General features: G+C 43.8%; 1 protein-coding gene and 1 pseudogene across 1 annotated transcript; one reads left to right on the plus strand and one right to left on the minus strand.

Annotated features, from left to right (window-relative positions):
• Nucleotides 1-799: 799 nt before the first annotated feature.
• Nucleotides 800-7,902, minus strand: LOC100433739 (small ribosomal subunit protein uS3-like; annotated as a pseudogene).
• Nucleotides 7,903-21,529: 13,627 nt separating this feature from the next.
• TMEM174 (transmembrane protein 174) lies at nucleotides 21,530-23,107 on the plus strand. The gene is made up of 2 exons (NM_001132669.2): nucleotides 21,530-22,254; nucleotides 22,445-23,107. Exons 1-2 carry the CDS (start codon nucleotides 21,629-21,631, stop codon nucleotides 22,548-22,550), a joined length of 732 nt encoding a protein of 243 aa, NP_001126141.1. The 5' UTR covers nucleotides 21,530-21,628; the 3' UTR covers nucleotides 22,551-23,107.
• The last annotated feature ends 1,663 nt before the right edge of the window (nucleotides 23,108-24,770 follow it).

Consider the following 24,770-nt stretch of genomic DNA (forward strand, 5'->3'; position numbering starts at 1 on the left):
TGAGGAAGGAGCTACTGAAAGCCAGTTTTCCTAAAATAAAATCATGCTGGTCAGACTCATGGTTATAAGGAGCAGAAAGCTAATGAGAGAAGCTCCAGAGAAGAGGGGTTGGTTGTAAGCTGTGCATGTGCAAGCCTTGGAGGAAGGCTGAGACCACATTCAGGGCTACCAAAGACTGATGTAAGAGGTGCTTTGTTGTTATTGTGTTGACAATTTAAATGTTCCTTATAGTTTTCCAGAACAGAATGGTCAAGAGAGCAGAATTTAGGAATGTGGATTCTAATGCCAGCTTCATGCTGCTTAGACAAATTTGCTTCTGAGCCTGAGCTTCAGTGGTGCAGCACATTTCCTTTCCACGTACCAGATGTTGAGGAGTAAATGATTGTGAATGCAAAGAACATTTAGCACAGTATGACGCACACTATAATGACCATTGTATTTACTTTCTAAGTGCAATGCGTATTTCCTTAGGCATAGGAAAAATCGTTCTAAATATATCCCCCTTCTAAAGCTACAATCCTGAACTACAGAACAGTTAATTGAGGTGCTGCCCTGCTAGCCATCAGCCTTCACTCTCACACAGGACATTCCTCTGGTTAGCTCTGCTTGGGTCCTCCCATGCTGGGCCCTGCAAATTCCTTAACCAAGAGGTTAAGGAATGCTCTGCAGGCCAACATGCCCCTCAGTCTGAACACTGGACATACAGTCGAGTCAGGCCTTGTGCCTTTGTACAAGATTTTATTAAAGGCCTTTCCAGGACAAAATCCAGACGCCAGACACAGCTGTCAAGGAGACCCCGTCATGTTGTGGGGGTTGGCTGGGGCATGGCAGGCGCTATGGCTTCCTCCCCACCCTTCTGTTCTGAGATGGGGGTAGTGGGCAGTACTTCATCTTTGGGTTCCACGATGCTCATGTGCTCAGGCAGGGCCTTCCTAGAGTCAGTCTTACCAGTTGGGTCCCAGGGCAGCATGACCTTGCCTTGATGGCCCCCACACCCTGTTGGAGCAGCACCTGGCACATGGCAGTGTCAATGAGGTAAACAGAGTTCCTGCTGAGGATCATCAGGCCATCCACAAACTTCCTGCATTTAGAGTTTTCAGACACCACAGCCTTGAAGCCTGTGGCCCCCTACACCTCGCCTGATGAACCACAGCACACCATAGCAGGCCCTCTGCGCTGCAAGCCCTCCCAGGAGGTAACACTGAGACTCCACCTAGGCAAACACACACATACCTCTTGTGGCTACCTTTCCAGCAAAAAGCTCTACACTGCCCTCTGGGAGCCAAACCTCTTCTGAACTACAGCAGGCAATTTCCGAATCTGCCAGCCCTTCTCACCAAGAACATTCTGTGTTTTGGTGGCTAAGATTATGATTTTGAAGCAGCGTCATTTGTCTAGAGTAGTAACCGAGGTTCGTTGCCTCACGCCAAGGAAATCAAGGATGTGGACACATAAGGAGTGAGGTTAAGAACAGAGGTTTAATAGGCAAAAGAAAGAAAAAAGCTCTCTCTCCTGCAGAGACAGGCTCCCAAGCAGGTCTTTCAGTTTCATGGTGAAATGCACAGGGTTTTATAGATGAGCTTGAGGAGGCGTTTTCGATTGGTTGGACCAGATGTGTCATTTACATAGCTTGTGAAGAAACTGGCCATGCCACCCTTATTTTTTATGTAGATGGGTTCTCTACCTGGCCTGTGCTATGTTGCCTGTTCCTTTATTGTACACGTGGTTGACAAAGAAAAGGGAAGATGGAGCCTCCATGTTGAACATGCCTGGCCCCCGGGTAGCCTTTTCCTATTGGTACAGCTGCTAGCATTCACCATGCAAGCTTCCAGCTTGTTTATTTATGTTTGCAGCTCAATTTTACAGGCTGCTCTTTGTTAGAAAATAAATGATTTGGGGGCTGCTTTTTGTTAAGAGAGAAGTCTTGCCAAGGATTCTCTTACCCTCACTATCTGCCTAAATAATTTATTTTAAACTGCTGTATTAATTCCTGTCCTGGTTGACATAACTTGGACCTCAACTCCAGAGTAGCCATCCTCAGCCAGCTCTCGAGTGAGAACTTTTTCAGTTCCACTTTGAGGATGCCGTCAGTGACAAACTTTCTCTTCTTGGAGATCTGCACCCCCCTCTTGCCACCGTGTGCCTCTGAAATGAAGGGCCGATGCGAGAGTTTTATCCTATCTGGATCAGAGTCCTTCTCTTGCGGGCAGGTATCTGCTTGTCTTTGAACAAAGATAGACCCTTGTCTCCTGTCTTGGTCAACCAGTGTCCTCCACTTACTTGAAGTTTCTGCTCTTGAGTTTTGTTTATATAGGACCTGTGTGGAAGTTCCTTAGTGCCCGTTGCCCTCTTTCTACACCACGGCACTTCTATTGCAGCCAACAGTCTTGGTCTGCTAGATTCCCTCTTTCTCACTGAGAATCTATTTTTGAAGCTGGCCTTACAGGTCCTAAGTCCCTCCCTGCCAGGATGACCATCTTGTCCCAGGTGGCTCAGAACTTTTCTAGTTTCAGCACTGAGAGTTTTGCATCCTGGGAACCCCCTCAGTCCCAGGCAAACCAGGATGCTTGGTGACCCCCACCCTGTCTCTGGAAGGGCTGCCCTTGAATCAGTTGCCCACCTCAGGCCCATCGGCCAAGAGAAGGTGATCTGGGTCACCTGGTGTCCAACAAGGCCTCAGTCTTTCAGCAGGGTTGGGTGGCTTCTCTGGGAGAGGGACCATGAATTGGGCCAGCAATGATCAACCTCTCTAGTTAAAACTATACTTAGATGAATTACTCATTAGAAGGGAAGGAAGTGAGGCATTATAAGTGTACGTGTAGCAGTTTGATGCAGTAGAAAGCACATTGAATTGGAAGTCAAAATGCCTGGTTTCTGCCTCTGAACAGCAATAAAATCCCAGCATCAAACAGTTCATCTTTCTGAGCCTCAGTTTCTCCATCTGTAGAATGAAAGGTTTAATTTAGGGCTTGCTTCCTTTTTAACTTATGTTAGAGTTACTCCATATTCTTCAAGACATAATCTGCTATCATCATTATTAAATTCTTCCCTTTCCTCTCCTCCCTTCTTCCCTGTTCCCCTTCCTCTCCCTTCCTCCCTTCCCCTTCCTTCTTTCTTTCCTTCCTTCCTTCCTTCCTTCCCTCCTTCCTTCCTTCCTCTCTCCCTCCCTCCTTCTCCATTCCCAGCACTAATTCCTTTCTTCCCGACAGGCTACTACATCAATGTGAAAGATATTTATCCTTGAATAGGTGTGTATTTTAATAATATATGAGTATTATTTTGTGTATTTATTTAAAATTTACATATATTACATTATGTTATAGTCCTCATTTGCTTCCTAACATTTACTCAGCACCATTTAAAAATATATCCATGGTGCTGGCTGTTGGTCTTTAAGGCTCCTTCCAGAGTGGCACTTTATGAACCTTGTTTAGTATTGCAGAACGCTCTGTTATCCAAAGTTCTTCTACTGTGAATCAAATTATTGGTGGGCTTTTTAGAGGGGACCAAAGGGACAGGAAAGTATTACTCCAATGTTGGACAACTTTGATCTGCATGAAGGGACCCAAATGGATTAATATATAGAGGACATTAAAGAGGAATAAATGAAGTACTGGATGGCAAGAACCGTTGTGAATTCATCTTTGGCCCTTAATCTTGAAACTATGAAGCCGTCTATGGAGCCAAAACTATGAAGCCGAATTCCCATGCATGATTCCTGGAATAGCTTACCTCCTATGTGGAGCTGGCAGACATTCTCCAAGAGGAGACAGAAAGAGTTCTCGGGCTCTCACTCATATATCATCAAGCATAGAAAAACTGCTTAAGACCTCAGCCAGAGATTGAACCCAATTCGGAAGACCTGTCCCCGGGGGGCCAATCTCTGTGGCTCAGAGGAGGCAAAGGAGACCCAGCCGCATCCCGCCCAGAGCGTTCTGTGGTTGTTAGCAGACCAGCTAGTGCCTCGCAGGTTGAGCAGCTCTCTTGGTGGCACTGAGGCTGAGGGAGGCATGTGGAGCCTGGGAATGGGCTGCGAGTGGGGAGCAGCTGTGGAATAGCCCCTCCTAGCTCTGCCTGCCTATGGCTGGGAGAACAGTTTCCTTTTCAGGCAGCAGCAATTCACACTGGGTGGTCTCTGCCTTCCCTCCCTCAGTGCCTCAGTGCCACAGGCAACTGCCAGCAGGCTGAGAAGAGCGCAGCTCCCCTTGGAGGACAGTGGCCTGTGCGAGGAGGCTGTTCTCCTCTCCCACACTTCTGGCTCACAGGGTCTTCATCTCCACTCAGGCCTCTCAGCAAGCTCTGGCAAGACCTCTCGCAGCTCCGCTGGTGAGGCCTGTAAGCCAGGGCAGGGGCGGGGGTTGCTTTATGTTCCCCCGGTGACACACTTCCTGACTTACCTCAACTTTATAGAGGCACATGTTGACTCTATGCCAGGCCTTAACTATTTCTGTTCCTTTGAACATGTAAAACAAACAAAAACAACAATGAAACACAAAAACCAATAATAACAAATATAATAAAAACACAGCAAAGGCCCCTGAGGGTTTCCAGCCCCGCTCTCCACATCTCAGCCGACTTGGTGTTCAGATGCGTGCTTCCTGCCTCAGGTTGTATGATCTCAGAGGAGGAGATCAAGGCGGCTGTGGGATTATATACACACACTTTACCAAGATGTCTTCCTTTGCAGTGACAGGACTTAAGCTGACACTAGGAATCAGAGAAGGTTCACTTTTGCCTTCAGGCCTAGAAGCAGCTCATCCTCAGTTCCCAGGCAGTGCCTCCCGGGGCTGCCTTCAGGGCCTCCTGACAAGGGCCTGGGTGCTTTACCCCCACCATGGACTCAAGCACTCAAGGAGAAAGTTTCCAGAAACTGAACAGGATGAAATAATTACAGCCGAGAGTCATTGAACTTACTACACTACATGTTCTCTGTATGATCTCACTTGATCCTGATAACCTTATGATGTAGGTCCCATCATTCATAAATGAGGAAACTGAGGCTCAGTGAGGCTAAGCAGCTGGCCCATTTACATAGCTAATGATTGGAGAAGCCAGGATTTGATTGTAGAAAAGACTCCAGAGCCTGTAATCTTAACCGTGACGTGCATGGAAGCACACACACACACACACACACACACACAAAAATGACATATACGTGCATCCTTTGGTCTCTACAGTGTAATCTTTTTTGTAATATTCGCAAATCATACGTTGTTAGAAATGGAAGTCATTTTAGAGATTACCTATCTGACTCCTCCCCAACTTTTACTTCCACAGAAAAGGAAACTGGGGACTTACCTTAGAGAAATAGTTTTCAAACCTGAGCAAGCATCAGAATCACCCAAGGGACTGGCTAAAACACAGACCTCTGGCCCCATCTCCAGAGTTTCTAATTCTTTAGGTCTAGGTGGGGCCCAAAATATATATTTCTAACAAGTTCCCAGGTGCTGCTGCTGCTGGTTCTGGGCCCCCACTTGGAGAACCGCTGCAGTAGAGTAAATTGGACATGTGAAGGCTTGCAAGACCCACTGCAGTGTTGTTACTTGAACGTGCTTAGCGGTGTTGATGAGGCCTGGACAAACAGTCCCCTGGTCACTCTTAGCAGGGTCATTTGTCCTTTACTAACTCTCTCTGGGTCTCAGCAACAGAAACAGAATGTGGCAGGCAGAATTCTAAAAATTCTCCCCCCTACAAAAAGATCCCACATCTTTACCCCTCAAAGCCTGAGAACGTGTGGCATCGTTCCTATGATTGTGTTATGTTATACGGCACAGTGGACCCACAAAAAGGGAGTATCTGGGTGGGTGTAATTTAATCACATGGCTCCTTAAAACCAGATAACTTTCCATGGCAGTTGTGGCAGAAGAGTCGGGCAGAAAGGGGGAAATCAAAGACTTGAAGCTCAAGAGCTTGGCCAGTCTTGCAGCACTATTGCCATTCTGAAGATGGAGCAGCCCAAGTGAGAAGGAATGTGGGGGGCTTCTAGGAGCAGAAAGCAATCTCTGGCAGGGAATTGGAACCTCAGTCTTACGTTGCATAGGACCAAATTCGGCCAACAGCCTGAATGAGCTTGGGAACAGATTATTTCCTGAGCCTCCAGATAATACAGAGGGATGCCTGACCTACAGAACCATGAACAAATAAATGAATGTAGTTTTAAGCCTCTAAGCGTGTGGTTACGCTGAAGTGGAAACTAACATACAAGTACATAAATTCCTGAGCTCAGAAGCAAGCCCACTGCAGACCTACTCCATCCAGAAGCTTCTCACACCAAGAGCTGGGCCTCTGGGAGGCTCACCTTATCATTTGCTGGAAATGGCAGTGGCTGTGACTTAAATTCCAGCCCCATCAAGGTAGTTTTCAGTTCAGTTGGTGTCTGAGTGCATTTTCTGCTGCTATAAAGGAATACATCAGGCTGAGTCATTTATAAAGAGAAGTTTATTTGGCTTATAATTTTGATGACTGGGCATCTGCCTCTGGTGAGGGCCTCAAGCTTCTTCCACTCATGATGGAAGACAGGGAGCTCATGTGTGCAGAGATCACATGGCAAGAGGGGAAGCAAGAAAGACAGTGGGGAGGCACCAGGCTCTTTTAACAACCAGCTTTACAGGGAACTAATAGAGTGAGAACTCACCCCCAAAAGGAGGGCATTATTCTATTCATCAGGGATCCCCCATGACCCAAACACTTCCCATCAGGCCAATTTCCAACACTAGGGATCAGAGTTCAACATGAGTTTTGGAGGAGACAAACATTCAAATCATCACAGCTGGGGAAAAAAATCTAAAGATTGTCAGGACACCCAGGAAAGTGCCTACGCAACCAACCTCAGCAGACACCAGCCTCGCTTGAGAACACAGGCAGATCACTTGCCTGCCAGTGCATGCCCTTCATGGACGAGCAGTTTTAAAAACACTTTAGGAAAACAGATTGTCCTCCTGCACTACCACTAAATCAAATAGCCTACTTTCCTGTTCTGAGATTAATCATCTGTAAAACAGAGGCACTGCTTCTCACCAGGATATCAGAAAGTTCCAGCAAGAATATGGTGTAAAGACACAGAATCCATACTCCATACAGCAATGATCGCCACTGCCACCTCAAATATTCTTGTTACTGTTTTGTTTTGTTTTTTTTGAGATAGGGTCTCACTCTGTCACTCAGGCTGGAGGGTGGTGGCATGATCATAGCTCATTGCCACCTCGATCTCTCAGGCTCAAGTGATTCTCCACCTTACCTCTCAAGTAGCTGAGACTACAGGCTGCACCACCATGCCTGGCTAATTTTTATATATTTTTTTTTGTAGAGGTGGGGTTTTGCCATGTCACTCAGGCTAGTCTTGAACTCCTGGGCTCAAGTGATTCACTTGCTTCAGCCTCCCAAATTATTGGGATCACAGGTGTGAACCACCCCCCGCCAGCCTCTTGTTATTCTTGAAATAAAATAAAATCTGAAGAATGAGGGGACAGTTTTGATTTTCAACAAGATCCATCCTGTAGCTAATAATAGTATAGTCATGATTCAACCACCCTGTCATTTTATTGTAAAAGTTGAATATAACCTTGAGGCTGCCACGGTCCAACACAGTTCAAGTAAATATAACAGGTGAGTAGATAATTCCTATAATTAAGATTTCCCCCAAATATTCCCCCTAAATGACTTAAAGACACCTGATGCTCATTTAAGTAGAGAATCTATTCTTAGGGTTGAGGTTCCACATCTGCTCCATCCAGGTCCTTACTGTGCATGGATCCTCTTGCCGCATGTCCTTGAGGGAGTGGGGCCAAGTGGCATAGGTCACCCCATCCTTGTTTCTACTCCCTGCAGGTCTGCAACTGTGGCCCTCTGAAGGTACAGAGCTGCGCAGGGTGCAGCTTTCTGACCGTAGTCACCCCTTGCCATGACATCGCCTACTTTCACTGATCTAGCCCTAATGACTGGAGGAATATCATGGAGGATGTTCCTGCCTTGTGCTGGACACCAGGACAGGTCTAGCACCTGGGTTTCTCAGAAGGCTTCCCAGCAGACTATGCATCCTGACCCTGTGTTCCTCTCACATCCACGTGGACCCATGAACCACCTTCCTCTGGAGCCTGATTTTGTCATCCAGACCTTTTCTGATTTTGTTGATCATCTCAGGATTGCCAGGTAATGGTGGCCACTGACAGGGTCCTACAGTGCAGAGAAGAATGTCCAGGTCCCTTCCTGTGGCTTCTCTCTTTTCTCCCCAACCCCCCTTTCCTGAACCCCCACCTCCTGTGGTGCACCACCGTAGGGGAGGCCACATGGTGCCATTTTTACCTAAATGTTTGGGAAGACATTCTTTTGAATTTTGGAAATCTTGAAGGGTTTTGAGACATGTATTTGCAAGTAAAACATGCAGGTTCCTGTTTTTCCATGTCACTCAAGCTTGTGGCTTTGTTTTGTTTTATTTTGCTTTTTATGTGCTATAAGTTGTTGAAATATTTTGGGGCTTTTTTGTTAGCAGAGAATCTGGGAGTGTTCTGTCTGTAGTCTGAGCCAAGTGAATATGGCCAATAGATTACCCCCCAGGATCACAGCACGAGCAGACAGATCTTTGAAACACGGGTTTGTCACTTTACCAAACTTTTGAAAAAAGACATTTAATCACACACACACAGCTTCCACAAAGCAATTTACTTCCAACCACAATGTGTTCAATCAAATGATTTGTTCAGAACTATATGACCATGCTTAGTTTCACTTCCCACCGCAGGTCTCTGATAACCTCTGAAAACTCTGTTTTTGTGGTTATACTGTCATTCATTATTCATCTTTTTAAACTATAATCATTTCAAAATTACAATTTTTAACTAGGAATGTGGATTGGTGGTTAAAAACAGGAAGCTTGATGTCTATGTCTGAAAAGCAGTGAAAATATGTAAGAAACTCAGAAAAATTCAGAACCTGCCATTATTGATGATTGTGACAGAGTGTTACCACCTGGGGACTCACTGAAAACTTGCCAGTAAAGAAGGATGAGGTTACTAACCAGCCACAAGTGAATGGGTATATAAACATGGTTGATCTAAAATCTTGGACTGTATTTGGATGTTCACATGGACGAAAATTCAAGCAGTATCAAAGACTGAACAGTGAAAAGTAAATCTCCCTCTGCAGAAGATTGTGTTTTCCAAAGAGAAAGGCGGTAATATTTCCTCTCCCAAGTGTTCTGCAATGTGACCTTGACATTCCAACCATAGAAAGGAAGAATTGAATTCCCTTCCGTTTGTATCTGGGTTGGTTTAGTGACTTGCTTGAGCAATAGAATGAAATGAGAGTGATATTCTGGGACTTCCAAAGCCAGGTCATAAGACGCCTCACAGCTTCCACCTGGGACCCCAGGAGCACTTGCTCCTAAGACACTTCCTCTTGAAACTCAGTCCCCTGGCTGGGAGAAACCACATGGAAAGACACAGGTGAGTGCTCTGGTTGATGAGCCAGTGAAGCTCCTAGCATCAGCTGTCAGTCACATGAGTGAACCATCTTGACGTCCCACTCAGGTGAGCTTCTAGGTGCTGGCAGCCCTTGCTGACTGCCTGACAAAACTCAGCCAAGCCACATAACTGTTTTAAGCCACAAAATTGTGAGTGGATTGTTATATAACAATAGACAACTGGAACACCCTCTCAGTTCTTTTTGTCAAATTTATTTTGTATTCTTTCAATGACATTTTATGCACAGACATTCAATGATGTGTATGTCTTTCCTCTTGCAAATAATGGCATAATAAACACACTACAGTACTCACTCTGCTTTCTTTTTCAACCAATAACACATCTTAGAGATTATTCCATACCTGTGCACGTAGAGCTGACTTGCTCTTTAACAGTGGAAGCGAACCTTATATTTTACCACCATAAGTTATTTAGCCAGTCCACTATTGATGGACATGTAGGGTTCCCCATCCCTGTACTTTGTTCGTACAGATAGTGATTCATTGTCTATTCTGCTAAAGTATCCTTTTGTGAGGTGTCTATTGTAAGTATATAGGTTACATTCCTAGAAGATATTTGTAGCTTCTTTAATTCTATTGTATGTGCATTTTGAATTTTAGTAAATATTGCCAAGCCCCCCAAAAAGAGGTTGTGTCAAGTTATACTCTCCCCACTCAGATTTAAGGCTGTTTTCCCAGAGACTTGCCAAAACAATGCATTCATAAAGTTTTAAAAATGGTTTACCCTAGATTCTTATTCAAATTATGGATTTTATTGTGGAGAAGAAAATGAGCTTAAACTTTGATATCTATTTGATATCTTTGTATTGCTTGTTTGAGAAACTTCCAGCTATAATTGCATCACTCATTCTTGTCAAAATATTAAAAACTAAAATTGTATGGATTTGGTAAAGATGATATGAGCTACTAGGTAAAAAGGTGAGTTGAAGAAAAATAATTTTTTTTTTAGATAGAGTCTCGCTGGGTTGCCCGGGCTGGAGTGCAGTGGCGCAATCTTGGCTCACTGTAGCCTCCACCTCCTGGGTTCAAACAATTCTCTTGCCTCAGACTCCTGAGTATCTGGGATTACAGGCACCCAGCACCACACCTGGCTAATTTTCCTGTATTTTTAGTGGAGACTGGGTTTCACCATGTTGGCCAGGATGGTCTCGAACTCATGACCTCAAGTGATTTGCCTGCCTCGGCCTCCCAAAGTGCTGGCATTACAGATGTGAGCCACTGCACTGGGCCAGAAAAATCAAGTTTAATGAGATTCCATTTTTATGAGATGTGTGAACCTGCAGAAGTAAAAAAATATCTGGAAGTAGATATACAAAGTGTTAGTAAGAAGCATAGTCCTTCCTAATTATAAACCACAGTCCATCTAGCAAACGAAACATTGCCTGCAATTTCCTGAAAGGTCACTGTCACAAATGCTTTGGAAGGAGGTGGCACTGCTCTGTAGACATGGCTGAAGAAAAACTTAGGTCAAAACAGGCAGTCTAAACCAAAAAGGGTGCTCTTATTTAAAAAAATCTAAATGTGCTAAAAAGCCATATATAAATAATTAGAGAGAGATTAAAATTTAAATTTGAGTAAATATTGCCAACCTCCCAAAAAATTAATTTTGAACATTTTGATAAAAGCACAGACAGAAGGGATGTAGCCATTTTACACGTCTTTGTTCTACTTACGCAAAATGAATCTAGGTCAATTTGCTTAAAGACTAATTTGCGAAATGACCAATTGATTAACTTAAATTTTTAAAAAAGTATTTAATTTTAGTTGACAAGTTTTCTTTTTTCTTTTTCTTTTTTTTTTTTTTTTGAGATGGAGTCTCGCTTTGCCGCCCAAGCTGGAGTGCAGTGAGGCGAATCCCCTGCCTTAGCTTCCTGAGTAGCTGGGATTACAGGCACGTGCCACCATGCCTAGCTAATTTTTGTATTTTTAGTAGAGATGGGGTTTCACCATGTGGGCCAGGCTGGTTCTTGAACTCCCAACCTCAGGTAATCCACCCACTTCAGCCTCCCAAACTGCTGGGATTACAGGTGTGAGCCATCACGCCTGGCCTAGTTGACCAGTTTTCATTTGTCATTGTGAACTGCATCTTAAGACATGTCATTAATCTCTGATTCAGTCAGTTCCTTTTATTTGCTGCAATTGGAGAACAAGGAGCAGAGCTGGGGGAGCCCTAAGGGAGACAGTTCCCATTGATAATGCCTGTGAAGACGTGCCCAGAGCTTGATCAGATAAAACAACTGGTACAAATAGTTCAATAAGATGGGGTCCTGAGGTTTCTTCAGTAGCCACTGCATCCATTGAGAACACCACCACAAAGAATTGGCCTCTGGATTTCCTTACTTAAGGGAATTAAGTAGCAGGAAGCTTTGTTAAAAAGGAAATAGCACATTGAATATATGTATTCTCAACAAATTAAAATAATTTCCTTTGTCATGAACCCCAAAGAAAAAAATGATTAATAACTTTGAAAACTTACCAGCCAGATTTTCTGAATTCAGGGTTGAATTATTATTTTCTATATTTTTTCTGAGAATTTGTGAATAATGTAACTTATTATTTTCATTTTTCTTTCTTTCTTTCCTTTTTTTTTTTTTTGAGACAAAGTCTCACTCTGTTGCCCAAGTTGGAGTGCAGTGGCGAGATCTCAGCTCACTGCAACCTCCATCTCCTGGGTTCAAGTGATTCTCCTGCCTCAGCCTCTCGAGTAGCTGGGACTACAGGCACGTGCCACCATGCCCAGCTAATTTTTATTTTTATTTTTTTTAGTAGAGACAGGGTTTCACTATGTTGGCCAGGCTGGTCTTGAACTCCTGGCCTCAAGCGATCTGCCCACCTCGGCCTCCCAAAGTGCTGGCATTACAGGCATGAGCCACCGCACCCGGTGAAAAATTATTTTCATTTTCATTTTTCAAAGAAGGTATATTCCACCCAGTACAAAGGGTAAAATTCTGGATAAAGCAAATGAATTAATAGCTTACCTTAATAACAAAGGTTGCTCACAAAGTTGGCTTAGTTAACAAATGTTTTTCAAGTTTCTATGCTAGATATTCTCAAACAACAATTGCAAGGGAAAACCATGTGTTTTTATTGTATGTGACACCCCAACAATAAAAATGAAGTTTGAGAATTAAAGGAAGAGCCTTACTTGACCACTGAGACTATCAGCCATTTGAAACCATTTAATTATATTGTACTGAAAAAAGTTTGGCATTAGTGTTAAAAGAATTTCTCTTTTATTTTCACCAAAGAAATTCCTGGATGGTGTCGTCTTCTATCTGATGCTTTTCTCGGGAAGGAGTAGTTATGAATCTCCTTGCTTAGGTTCTAGATTAATTGGACTATGTTTACACATGGGTGGTAGCCTTGTGATTGAGAAGGGCACTTGCTTAAATGGAGCTCCTTTCTACTTCCTTCTTTTACGTGGCTGCTGCGGTAAGATGGTAAGAAGGCTGAGCCTTTTGGCAGGTAGAATGAGACCCAATCATCTTTTATGTCATCTCTCATTCTCCTCCACATATCTCTGTCCTCAGAGGGTCTGCATGCCCTGGCCTTCTCTGGTTATCACTTTTCCTATGCTTCTTTGAGATCAGGTTCAAGTTTAGGGGAGGCCTCCAGCCTTGACCACACGCTCTAGCCAAGCTTACCTGAGTTCTGTGCATGGGGGCATTCTCTACAGCTCAAGCCCTATAGCAGTAAATTTGTTCTGTGCTTCTGTGCCTCTGTCTCCCATGGGGAAGTCATGGGGGGTGGTAGGGTGGGTGGCAGGATTTGGGTATTTCTTGGTCCCTGGCCATACCATCTCATTGCCACCTTTCCTGTTATTAGCCTGAAGTAGCTATCAAAGCAGGGCAAAACTACTTTCTTTAATGGGACTTTTGCTCCTAGAAGTGTTGAAGTATTAGGCACAGAGAAATTGTCTGGCCGTTAGACAAATTTCCCAAGTCTATATATTTAATGCAATTACACCTCACCATTACCCTAGTGGTTCTCACTCTTCAATCTGCCTAAGAATCATCTGGGAACTTATAATACAAGTTCAGATTTATGTGCCTCACATCCAGGGTTTTTGATTCACTCATTGCCAATAGTGCTGAAAATCTGCATTTCTAACAAGTACCACAAATTGTTATAATGTAGAAAATATTACTTCATTGAAACAGGTAGGAAACTCACCTTTTTATTTTGTCTTGGCAGTAAACCATTTTAATATTTAAAAAAATTAAAAAGAATCCCCATATAGCAAGGAGGGGAATGAAAAATTCAAAGGGCTTTTAACATAAAACACAAAAATTCAGACTACTGGTGGGTTATCAACTCCAATCCCCAGCAGTCTGAAAAATAATTAGACAGTGTCTTCAGAAATGTCATACATCTGACAGGAACAGCACAGGAGCCACCAAGCATTTTTAGAGAATGAAGCCACAAGGAGACTCTAATATGCCACCCGGGTTCCATTGCAGCTCTGCCACTCTCTAATTTTCCCTCCATTTCTGCTTCAGATAGAATCCACTCATGAAAACAGAAACACAGCAGTGATTTTTAATAGACAAATTAATCTGGGGAATTGGTTAAACAGATAGTAGAAGACTGAAAAGACAAAACAGAAACATTGACGTAATAGGAAGAAGCTACCACTTCTAGGGCTGAGGAATCAATGCAAAGCAGTTAGGGTATCAGGGCTTAGAGCTTGGGGGAGAGACCCCTAGGGCTGGGACCCAGACCTCTCAGGAGGGCACTGTCCAGCTGGTGCTAGTACCTCTGAAGGGTACAATGAGAGTGGGGATATGGGGACAGACTGGAAACTGGACCCAATTGTGACTACCACAAGAAGCATTGCTGGGTGAAATAACAGAAATAGCAAGCAAAACAGAAAACAGAAAATCCCTTCTCCCTCCTTCCACCTTGTAGCCTCCCTCTAATACCTCCTGTGGCAATGCCTAATAGCAAGCCAGAGTGAAATGTGGCTTGTGGAGTCCCAGCCCCATCACTACAAAACACAGTAGAGAAGGATGGATTTGGACCTGAGGGACAATAGCTTGATAACTACCACCATCTACCCCTTTGGCTACTCAGCACCCACACACAGCCTTCTATACATTATTTGCACTTGTATCCACAAACAAAAACCACTTTGTGCTTTGCATAACAAGATGAAACTGGTGTCCAAATAGAGATGCCCTCATCCTCTCCTTGAAATGGGAGATACAAACTTCTAAGAATCATTCATGCATTCATCTCTGGGCAATGTTCATTCTTCTCAAATTTGGCCACAATCCCATCTGGATAAAGACTAAATTGTAAAGTTAACCACAGACAACAATATTTATGTAAAATAATAAGGGGAAGGAGGAAAGGCAGAAAAAGAAATTGATTTGTATATACAAATAAATATATACATAACAATTAAGGAAGAAGCTATGCAGAGCTGCTACCATGTTTATTCCTGCAATTGGCCATGAGTCCCTAGTTGATATTTATAACTTTTTTCTTCCACTACTTAGTCCCTGTTTCCTTTGCCCTCATCAAGGCCTCAGTTGATCAGTTCTTTACCTGGTGGAGTGACCCAAACTTTCTTTTTGGAAGAATCTGAATCCACAATGGTCCTGTCTGCTGGTCATTACAATTTTCCTTTAATTTTTATTATTGGGCATAAAAATATGAAGAGAGGTCCCAGAGAGTCCCTGGGTTCTAAATATAGTCCTTTCTGTTCCCATGATGTTGTAGCATCCCAGTTTCCTCTTGGTAATAAAGAGCAAGTATCCTGGCCAGAAAAGCAACCCCTTCTTTGCTTGCTGGTTCAGGGTCATGAGAAGCTCAGAATGGCCAAGTGGCAGTGTCATTTTCTATTGTTGTGTCCCTTGGTACACAACAGTAAGACTAAGACCTCCCAGGTCAAAGTTGAAAGACAGTCAGAAAAAATAATGTGAGTAGATTATCAGGTGTGATAGTGAGAGGAGTCACTCCTACTTTCTCTCCTTAATTTCTAGACCCGTTTATTCTGACAATGAAAGAAACAATGCTGTATATTGCTTGCTGGTTTAAAGCATATACTGCATCCTGGAGATGAAATGACATCTATGGCGGATGCTGTGGAACACTGCTCAGATCCACCTTAAGACTGAGGCATTTATTCCCCCAACTACCAGAAGTGTTGCCTTCTGACAGTTCATACTACCCTCTTCTCTGGGCATTTTCCTCAGCAGCAAAGGAGGCTGCCTTGACCAAGATTATGTTCCCCTCTTGGTGGCAACCTGCGTTCAGTGACTGGTTGATACGGGAATACAAAGGCCTGACACCTTAACCTCAATTTGGAACAATTCTGAAGCAGCATTCAAGCTCCAGGAAGACCTAAGCATTCAGCTGAAGCCTATGTTGCAACTGCATCATAGTTCAACTTTTCCCTTTGTGCAATTCGGCTACCCTCACTCCCATCAGGCATTGTTTCCTAGAGCATTCTCCAACAAATCTATGGCATTCAAGTGACCCCCTCAGCATCTCTTTCTAGGGAGCCTACCCAAGATGCTATCTAATTAGGGTGGTATCTCCTTACTGGTGCTATAACTGAACCTTCAGTAAGCCATTCTACCGTTCTATTGGTCTAGCTGCTTCTGGATGATAGCGGATGTAGTTACAGCAATGAATTTCATGAGCATAGGATCATTGCTGTACTTCTTTTGCTGTGAACTAAGTTCTTTGATCAGGAGCAATGTTTTGCAGAATACCATCATGGTGAATAAGGCATTCTGTACATCATATACGATGATGCTGGTAGAAGTATTAAAGTCAGGGAGGGCAAATCTATAACCCAGAATATGTGTTTAGTTGAGTAAGGACAAATTGCTGTCCCTCTTGGAAGGAGTCCACCATGATCCAGCTGCCATCAGATATTTGGCTGTGATCTTCAGGGAATAGTGCCACACTGAGGGCTCAGCATTGGTCTCTGCTTTTGGTAGGTTAGGTACTCAACAGTGATGGTAGCCAGATTAGCTACCAGTTTTAAGCTCATGCATCGCCTTTATCCCTTTCATTATGGTAGCCTGCATCCTGTGTACATGGGCTCATTAAGGAAACACTCTGATGTCTGGGGAAAAAGACTGACTGATATCCACAGAATACACCCGCTTGTTCACCTGACTGGTAGAGCCTCCTTTGCAGTGGGATGCCCTTGGGTGTGTGTTCACAGGGAACACAACTATCTTTACACTCTGTGCCCACTTTGAGATATCCTTATACTTGTTCACCATATTTCCTGTTACTCACATTCCAATCTCGTTCTTTCTGAGTCCTTGAAACCTAGGACACCACTCACCTCTGCCTATGAACCAACATCGATTGTATTGTTGGCCATCTCTCAGCTCAGACAACATGGACAACCAAATGTTCTGCTTGAAGTTCTGCTCTCTAGGATTTCCATTCTCCCCTATTTCTAGCGTCTTTCAGGGACACTCCTGATGGGTGTCATAATGCTTCAGCAGTCCACTGTTGTGCAGAATAACGTACACACAAGACCTAAGATTTTTTCTCCTCAGTCATCTAGCTGGGAAGAGCTCCCTACTAGGCTATAGGTTTGGATTGTAGGAGAAGATGCCACACAGTAAGAGTAAGTGTAAGGCTCTGAACCACCTGTTTATGTATTTACTTGTAATTCTAGACCTGCTCATGTCCAAGTTCTTAAATACCATTTTTACTTGATAATGAATCACTGTTGTGCATGCTCAAACTTACAGTTGTGTGGGTCAGATATGCTCAGGTCATGATTGGCAGCTCAGGGGTCATTCAGTGTCCCAGGGTGATTCAGGGCCCAGTAGCCAGGGCCCAGTAAAGAATCATGAGCTGTGTCTCAAAAGGAGAATAGCTGCCTGCAGAAGCAGCATGGATTTTCTCTAAAACCCTGGAGGCCTGCACTTTGGTTTTATCTATGATTACTCTGTACAGCATCACTACTTACCATAGATACTTTAAGTATCATTGTCTATTAGGGTTTTCCAGAGAAACTGAACCAATCGCATGTAGATATAGATACTGTTCCATGGTAAGCAGGTCTATGCAAACTTATCCTCAAAGGCCAAGGAAGCTGAGAGGCTGAGGAAAGAGGCTGACAAATCCAGTTTCTCAGAAAGGAACATTTAATAGGGACTTAAGAACAGAGGCCATGTTCCTGGGAGCCACGAGACAAGATGGTGGATCCTGTACCATTACTCACCAGACCCAGAGCTTACATACCTCAGGGAAAGGGTATGTATGCTTCAGAAGGGATGTGTAGAACAATTGCTTAAGGTCAGGATTTATGGTAAGTACTATAACATTAAAGTTGTTTTGATCTAAGGGCAGGGTTTACAGTAAGTACATGCTCTCATGCAAGGAACAGTAGATAAAACAGACTTTTTTTTTATTATACTTTAAGTTTTAGGGTACACGTGCACAATGTGCAGGTTAGTTACATATATATATACATGTGCCATGTTGGTGTGCTGCACCCAGTAACTTGTCATTTAACATTAGGTATATCTCCAAATGCTATCCCTCCTCCCTCCCCCCACCCCACAACAGGCCCCGGTGTGTGATGTTCCCCTTCCAAAACAGACATTTTAAAGGCATTCCTGGAACAAGTTAGACAGAAGTCAACATGGCAGGTTATCATCTAAGATGGAGTGGCTGTAGCCTCCACAGATGTATAGCTATATAGAAAGATATCTATTTAAATTTTGTTGACTTTTGGTGATGTCAGCCCTGTAAATATAGGGTAAGTGTTTCTTTCAGGACCACCACAGAAACTCTCTGGTTCTCTGACTGTGACTTGAGCTGAATTTAAAGACCTGAGCTTGTTACTTTTCTTTTTATAAGTATTGCAGGGCATTCTGAAGTGGCCGTCTCCATCCCACAGAACTTGCAGTCCATCATTATTGTCATAGTGATTAAGTGTAGCAGCCAGTTGGTCCCCAAGGCATTTGCTCCAGTAGGGAATTTATCACAGCCTACTACAGGTGCTATTTTTATTACTTTTGATGCCACTTCATGCCATGATCTACTAATATACCATGTTTCATTGATGAGGACTCAGCATTGTATTTGAGGCCAAGAATATGACCAAATCAATTCCAGAATCCCATCTTCACAGGTATGTTTCCTAACCCCACTGTGAATACGACATATCAGTCAGAATCACTTAGGGAAACAGAAACCATACCAGTTATTTTAATAGAGAGAATTTGATATAGGAAATTAGTTTAACAGATACTGGAGGATTGAAAAGGCAAAAAATAAACACTAAGGCCACTTAGACTTAGTGAAAACAGGCTGGGAGAACAAAAGGAAGAGGTTGGGCTTATATTAGAAAGCAGAAGCTTGGAGAAGGGCCCTTGTGGAGCTGGGATCCAGCTCTCTGAGTAGAAAATGTCACTCGGCTGATGCTGGTATCTCAGGAGCTTGGACAAAGAACAGTGGCTGGTGTTGGTTTCCCTGAAGGGGCACAGCGAGGCTGATTGGAGGGCAGGAGGAGGGTTCTGGAAACTGGAACTGTTACTGCCAGGATGAAGAACTGTTGTTGGAGTGACACTGACAGTAACAGCAAGCAAAATAGAAACTGCTAAGTGCCTTCTCCTTCCTCACACCTTGAAGTCTCCCTGTAGCACCCCCTATTGGCAGAGCCTAACTGGAGCAGCCTGGGAAAGGAAAAGTGTGCTTTGCAGAGTCTGAGACAAAGAGAAGTTTAGAAAGGTGGGTTTGGAGCTGAGTCACCATAGCTTAATAATCAGCATAGTTTTCTTGACTGTAACCTGGTTGTTAAAAGAATGAAATTATGTCACCTACATTAAATGTATAGAATTACACCTGGTACATAGTAAGTATTCAATAAATGTTTCCCCTTCACTCATCAATTGAGATGATCATGTGTGGTTTTTTTCCCCTTCATTCTGTGAATATACTGCATTGCATAGATTGATTTTTGTATGTTGAACCAGCCTTGCCTTCCACTTGGTCATGGCATATAGTCCTTTTAATATGCTGTTGAATTCAGTTGGTTAGCTTTAAAAAAAAATTGCTATTTACCATCTAGACAGAGGTGGGGCTTTTGGAAGAAGCAGCTGAGTCAAACTGACCTTGAAAATGTAATTGGAGAACTTTCTGATCTTTCTGCTCTGAAAGCAGTTCCAGTTTGCGTTCACGAGCTGTCTAAAGGAGAGTGATCTGTTTCCTCTACTCTCTCAGGCTTCCCAGTTATTCTCAGTGGATATAGCTAAAGGCAAATGGAAAACATAAATTGAGTGATTTGGAAGACAATTTTGAGATCCTAGCTTTTTTCTAAATGTCAGGGATTGTTTTGACTGTTAACTTAGGAGTTAAGAACCTGAAAATAATGTCAGGCTAACTTACCAGAAATTTATAGTTAGAGAGAAAATCTGGCTTTCCTGGATCTCTGATCTAGCTCAGTGGGAAAAAGGGCAGCCTGTTCCTATAGCAACCCAACTCCAGCCTTGCTGCTCCAAGGCACATCCAGGAAGATACCTCAGGGGTCACCTGCTTGCTTTCCCATCTATTTGGCAGTGAAGTAGGAGATTACAGGCCTTGTCCTGTAGCAGGGAGAGGCATTTTCATGGGGAAAAAACTCCTTTGGTCTCCTAGAAGCATTTAAGGTTAACCTGGGGTTGGGTTTCCTAAGATTTCTTGATGATGAATCACCTGAGGTCCTTCCCTTGGATATTTGGTTCGGTTGGTCTGAAATGGGAGCTCACATTTTGTCCTTTAAAAAAGTGGCCCATGTGATTTCTTTGTCAAGGGAAGTTTAGGAAGCCCTGCCTTAGGGCAAGACGGCAGCCCTTTCAATTCTGCAAAAGGAGCTAATATAATATTTAACTACTGCAGAAAGCATCGGCTTGGATAAAATCTGTCTAGGAAGGAAAGAAGGCTACAGTTATTAATCGGTGGAGGAAGAAACTCATGGGGCTGTTCGGAAGTTTTGCAGTCATGAATGACAGATAATGTTATTGAAAATTAAACTGTCTTCTCTACATCAACTTGGGTTTGGTTGCAAAACATAGTAGGCTCCAAAACACAGCTGGTTGTTTCACCTTGAAGACCAGGAACTGTGTGGCCACCATGGAGGGAGGGTCCGAAGCACGTGTCCCAGTGAGCCAGGTCATATCTGATGCTTATTCAACCCCTGGCAGTGATGCAGTGCATAAAAAGTTTCCTATGATGTTGTTCCTCTCCCAAGGCTGGAATTACTCCCCAAATGCAGAAAGCAAAAGGCATGTGGGGCTGGCCAGAAAAGAACAGGATCTCAGGGCTTTGTGAGAACTGTTATTAAAGTTTAAGTATCATCACAGCTAGGGGTTCGTGAAGTAGATAGGAATACACACGCAGTCAAGAAATAGGTGTCTGTCTGTTCCTAATGAGCTGAACCACTAGGAAAATCAGGTTAAACTCCTGTGCATGTGTGGATATATCAAGGGCCCCGTTCACTGCTGGAGACCCTTGAGGGAGCTCTGCCATTTCTACAAAGTTGGGTAGGACAAAAACAGGGTCTTATGGCAGCGTCTTAAATTGCTATAAAAGAGTACCTCCTGGGGCCAAGGCAGGAGGATCACTTGAGTCCAGGAGTTTGAGACCAGCCTGGTCAACATAATGAGACCCTATCTCTACAAAAAATTTTAAAAAGTAGCTGAGCATTGTGATGTGTGCCTGTAGTCCTGGCTACTGGAGAGGATGAGGTGGGAGGATCGCTTGACCCAGGAGGTTGAGGCTGCAGTGAGCTATCATTGTGCCACTGCATTCCAGCTGGGTGACAGACTGAGACCCACACCCTAAACAAACAAACAAACAAACAAACAAAAAAAAAAAGAAAAGAAAAAGAAAGAGAAAGATGGGCTCAGTAAGTTAATTTTTGAATGTGTGAATGAATGAATGTGAATTAGAGAGACAGCTTGTCATTGACTTGCAAAACAGAGACCTCCACTTGTTGACAATACATGAGAAAACTTCAGGCTTCATTTCTCAGACCTTTATTCTTCTAAACAAGGTCCAGCCCTCTGTGTGTTACACCCTGTTAAGCACAAGCCCTAAGTTCTTTTATAACTAATTTGGACCTGTGATTCCTTGGTTCTCACAATCCTCTCCACTCTAAGAAGCAGGGTGAGCCCACAAGGAGCAATGGAGCAGGGCAGCGGCCGCTTGGAGGACTTCCCTGTCAATGTGTTCTCCGTCACTCCTTACACACCCAGCACCGCTGACATCCAGGTGTCCGATGACGACAAGGCGGGGGCCACCTTGCTCTTCTCAGGCATCTTTCTGGGACTGGTGGGGATCACATTCACTGTCATGGGCTGGATCAAATACCAAGGTGTCTCCCACTTTGAATGGACCCAGCTCCTTGGGCCCGTCCTGCTGTCAGTTGGGGTGACGTTCATCCTGATTGCTGTGTGCAAGTTCAAAATGCTCTCCTGCCAGTTGTGCAAAGAAAGTGAGGAAAGGGTCCTGGACTCGGAACAGACACCAGGAGGACCATCATTTGTTTTCACTGGCATCAACCAACCCATCACCTTCCATGGGGCCACTGTGGTGCAGTACATCCCTCCTCCTTATGGTTCTCCAGAGCCTGTGGGGATAAATACCAGCTACCTGCAGTCTGTGGTGAGCCCCTGCAGCCTCATAACCTCTGGAGGGGCAGCAGCTGCCATGTCAAGTCCTTCTCAATACTACACCATCTACCCTCAAGATAACTCTGCATTTGTGGTTGATGAGGGCTGCCCTTCTTTCGCAGATGGTGGAAATCACAGGTATGACGTGTCTACTGGGGGAATGCACTCCTTCTAGCCATCTCCGTCATGATCTGTGGCTGTTTGGTCCATGAATAAGGTGTTGGGAGACTGTGAATCTCTTCTTAGCCTGTTGCCCACGATGGCAGCCTTGGTTCTGTGAATGGTGCTTTGGACCATAATGTACCTGTGTTTTCTGCTCACATTTCAGGCCCAATCCTGATGCTGACCAGCTAGAAGAGACACAGCTGGAAGAGGAGGCCTGTGCCTGCTTCTCTCCTCCCCCTTATGAAGAAATATACTCTCTCCCTCGCTAGAGACTATTCTGATATAATAATACAATGCTCAGCTCAGGGAGCAAGTGTTTCCATCATTGTTACCTGACAACTGTGGTGTTCTATGTTGTAACCTTCAGAAGTTACAGCAGCGCCTGGGCAGCCTGACAGAGATCATTCAAGGGGGGAAAGGGGAAGTGGGAGGTGCAATTTCTCAGACTGGTAAAAATTAGGCTGGGCTGGGTAAATTCTCCTCTGGAAGAGTTTCAAATTCCCTCAGGTAAGAAATCTCCTGTATAAGGTTCAGGAGCAGGAATTTCACTTTTTCGTCCACCACCCTCCCCCTTCCCTGTAGGAAGGCATTGGTGGCTCAATTTTAACCCCAGCAGCCAACAGAAAAATCACGACTTCTGAGACTTTGGGAGTTTCCACAGAGGTGGGAGTCGGGTGGGAAAGAAGCAGGGAAGAGAAAGCAGGCCCAGCTGGAGATTTCCCGGTGGCTGTCCTTGGCCCCAAAGCAGACTCACTAATCCCAAACAACTCAGCTGCCATCTGGCCTCTCTGAGGACTCTGGGTACCTTAAAGGCTATAAAACAAAACAAAACAAAAACATCAAACCAATGAAATAAAATAAATCATGTCTTCTGCTAGAATAGTATTGACCTGACTAAATTACACAAAACAGACCATAATAGGATAACGCTGTGAATACATCCTTCCCTGATCACTGAGTCACAGTGACCCTTGGCTGCTGCTCTCTTCTGTAAGGTTGAAGCTTGACATGTGATGTACATGGGTGGGCTCTTGGTCCACCCCAGGCTGGGGCCTGCGCCAAGCATGAACTAGCTGGGACCAGTGGCTGACAGAACACAGGATTTCCCTAAGTACCCGTAGGTCTGTGGAGCGAGACAGAGCAGAGTTGCCATGTCAGCACATGGGGAATGATATAATAGAAACAATCGTTATGACTAAAAGAAACTCATCTTCTTCATTAAAGAAACTTTGGTGTCCTTAATCTCTCTGAATTTGGCTGTGTAATAAACAACTGGAACTGACTCACAGACTTCAGAAGAGACACTTTAAAACCATTAGGTTTTAAAAGAAAATATTTGTTTTGGGCTTCAAAGGCAATGCCACTCAAGGTAAGGGTGGCACATCCTAAAGGAAGACACAGGATTTAGCAATTCTTAAAAAAATTTTGACATAACGTTTGTATATGGAGCGACTTTTACTAATTTTGATCAGAAGTATCTAGTTTTCTAAGGATATGAATGAAGTAAGCTTGGTATATTATTGTTGTCATTTATGTTATATCTTAGGGACAAAACCTTTTCACATACACTTCCATGTTTGATGATAGGTGATAAGTGAAAATGATTTCATTTACAGAAACTAGCTTTATGTTCAGCAGATCTCTGAGACACTGGTCCCTAGCTTAGGGCCACTGGTTTTGGAGAAGAAGTTTGGTGACAAGGACCAGACTGAGCATCACCAGTGGCATGCTGACCAGCAGATGACACTTTGGGCCCCTCATGCCACCCTTACCTTGAGTGCTTCTCTCACTGTCTCCCCCCAACTCCCTGCCATCCTCACCCACCCCATAATTTTATGTTCATAAATTTGGGCTACAATGAACATCAAAAGTAGCTCAAAAAAGAAAATGTTTTTAGGAAAGGGCATCCCCACGTACAGCTGGGGAGATCAGGGCAGCCAGTTTGTCTTGGAGATGCCTGGAGTCAGATATGCAGGGAGGTGGCCTGGAGGGTTGGGATGATTAGTTTCTGGCACCAACAATTCCTGTTCCAAGACAGAGGGAAAAGTGCTAATGTAGAGGTCATTTATGCTTCCAAAGAGAGTGCTTCAGGGCTAATGGCTTCAAGATCTCGAGGTAGGATTAGGATCTGCAGCAGTCAGAGATCAGAAAACAGGAATTTGTTCATTAGTGCAACGTTTATTTATTGAGCACCTACTCTGTGTCTGGTCTGGAAATATAACTTAAATTTTTTTCCATTTAAGTTATATTTCCATTTTAACAGATGGAAATATAACTTAAAAATTTCACCAACAAGAGAGCATACATGGTTCTGCCCTTGCAGAGCCTCTAGTCTAGTAGTTTAGTGGGGGAGAAAGATATGGATTCATTATCTGTATTAATCGTCTATTAATTATTCTCTGACACCACTGAGAAGTCCTGTAGCCCTAAGAGGGATTTGGACTCATAAAAGGGTCATGAGGCTTGCTTTGGAAGTGAAGTCAGGGTCA

Source organism: Pongo abelii, chromosome 4 (genome assembly GCF_028885655.2).
Source record: "Pongo abelii isolate AG06213 chromosome 4, NHGRI_mPonAbe1-v2.0_pri, whole genome shotgun sequence".
Classification (NCBI taxonomy): Eukaryota; Metazoa; Chordata; class Mammalia; order Primates; family Hominidae; genus Pongo; species Pongo abelii.

What these genes read in the sequence shown, in the direction of transcription:
- TMEM174 (NM_001132669.2), top strand. Translation starts at nt 21,629, where the DNA reads ATGGAGCAGGGCAGCGGCCGCTTGGAGGACTTCCCTGTCAATGTGTTC. An exon ending in GCAGATGGTGGAAATCACAG is followed by an intron (nt 22,255 to 22,444) that starts GTATGACGTGTC and finishes CTCACATTTCAG; the next exon opens with GCCCAATCCTGATGCTGACC.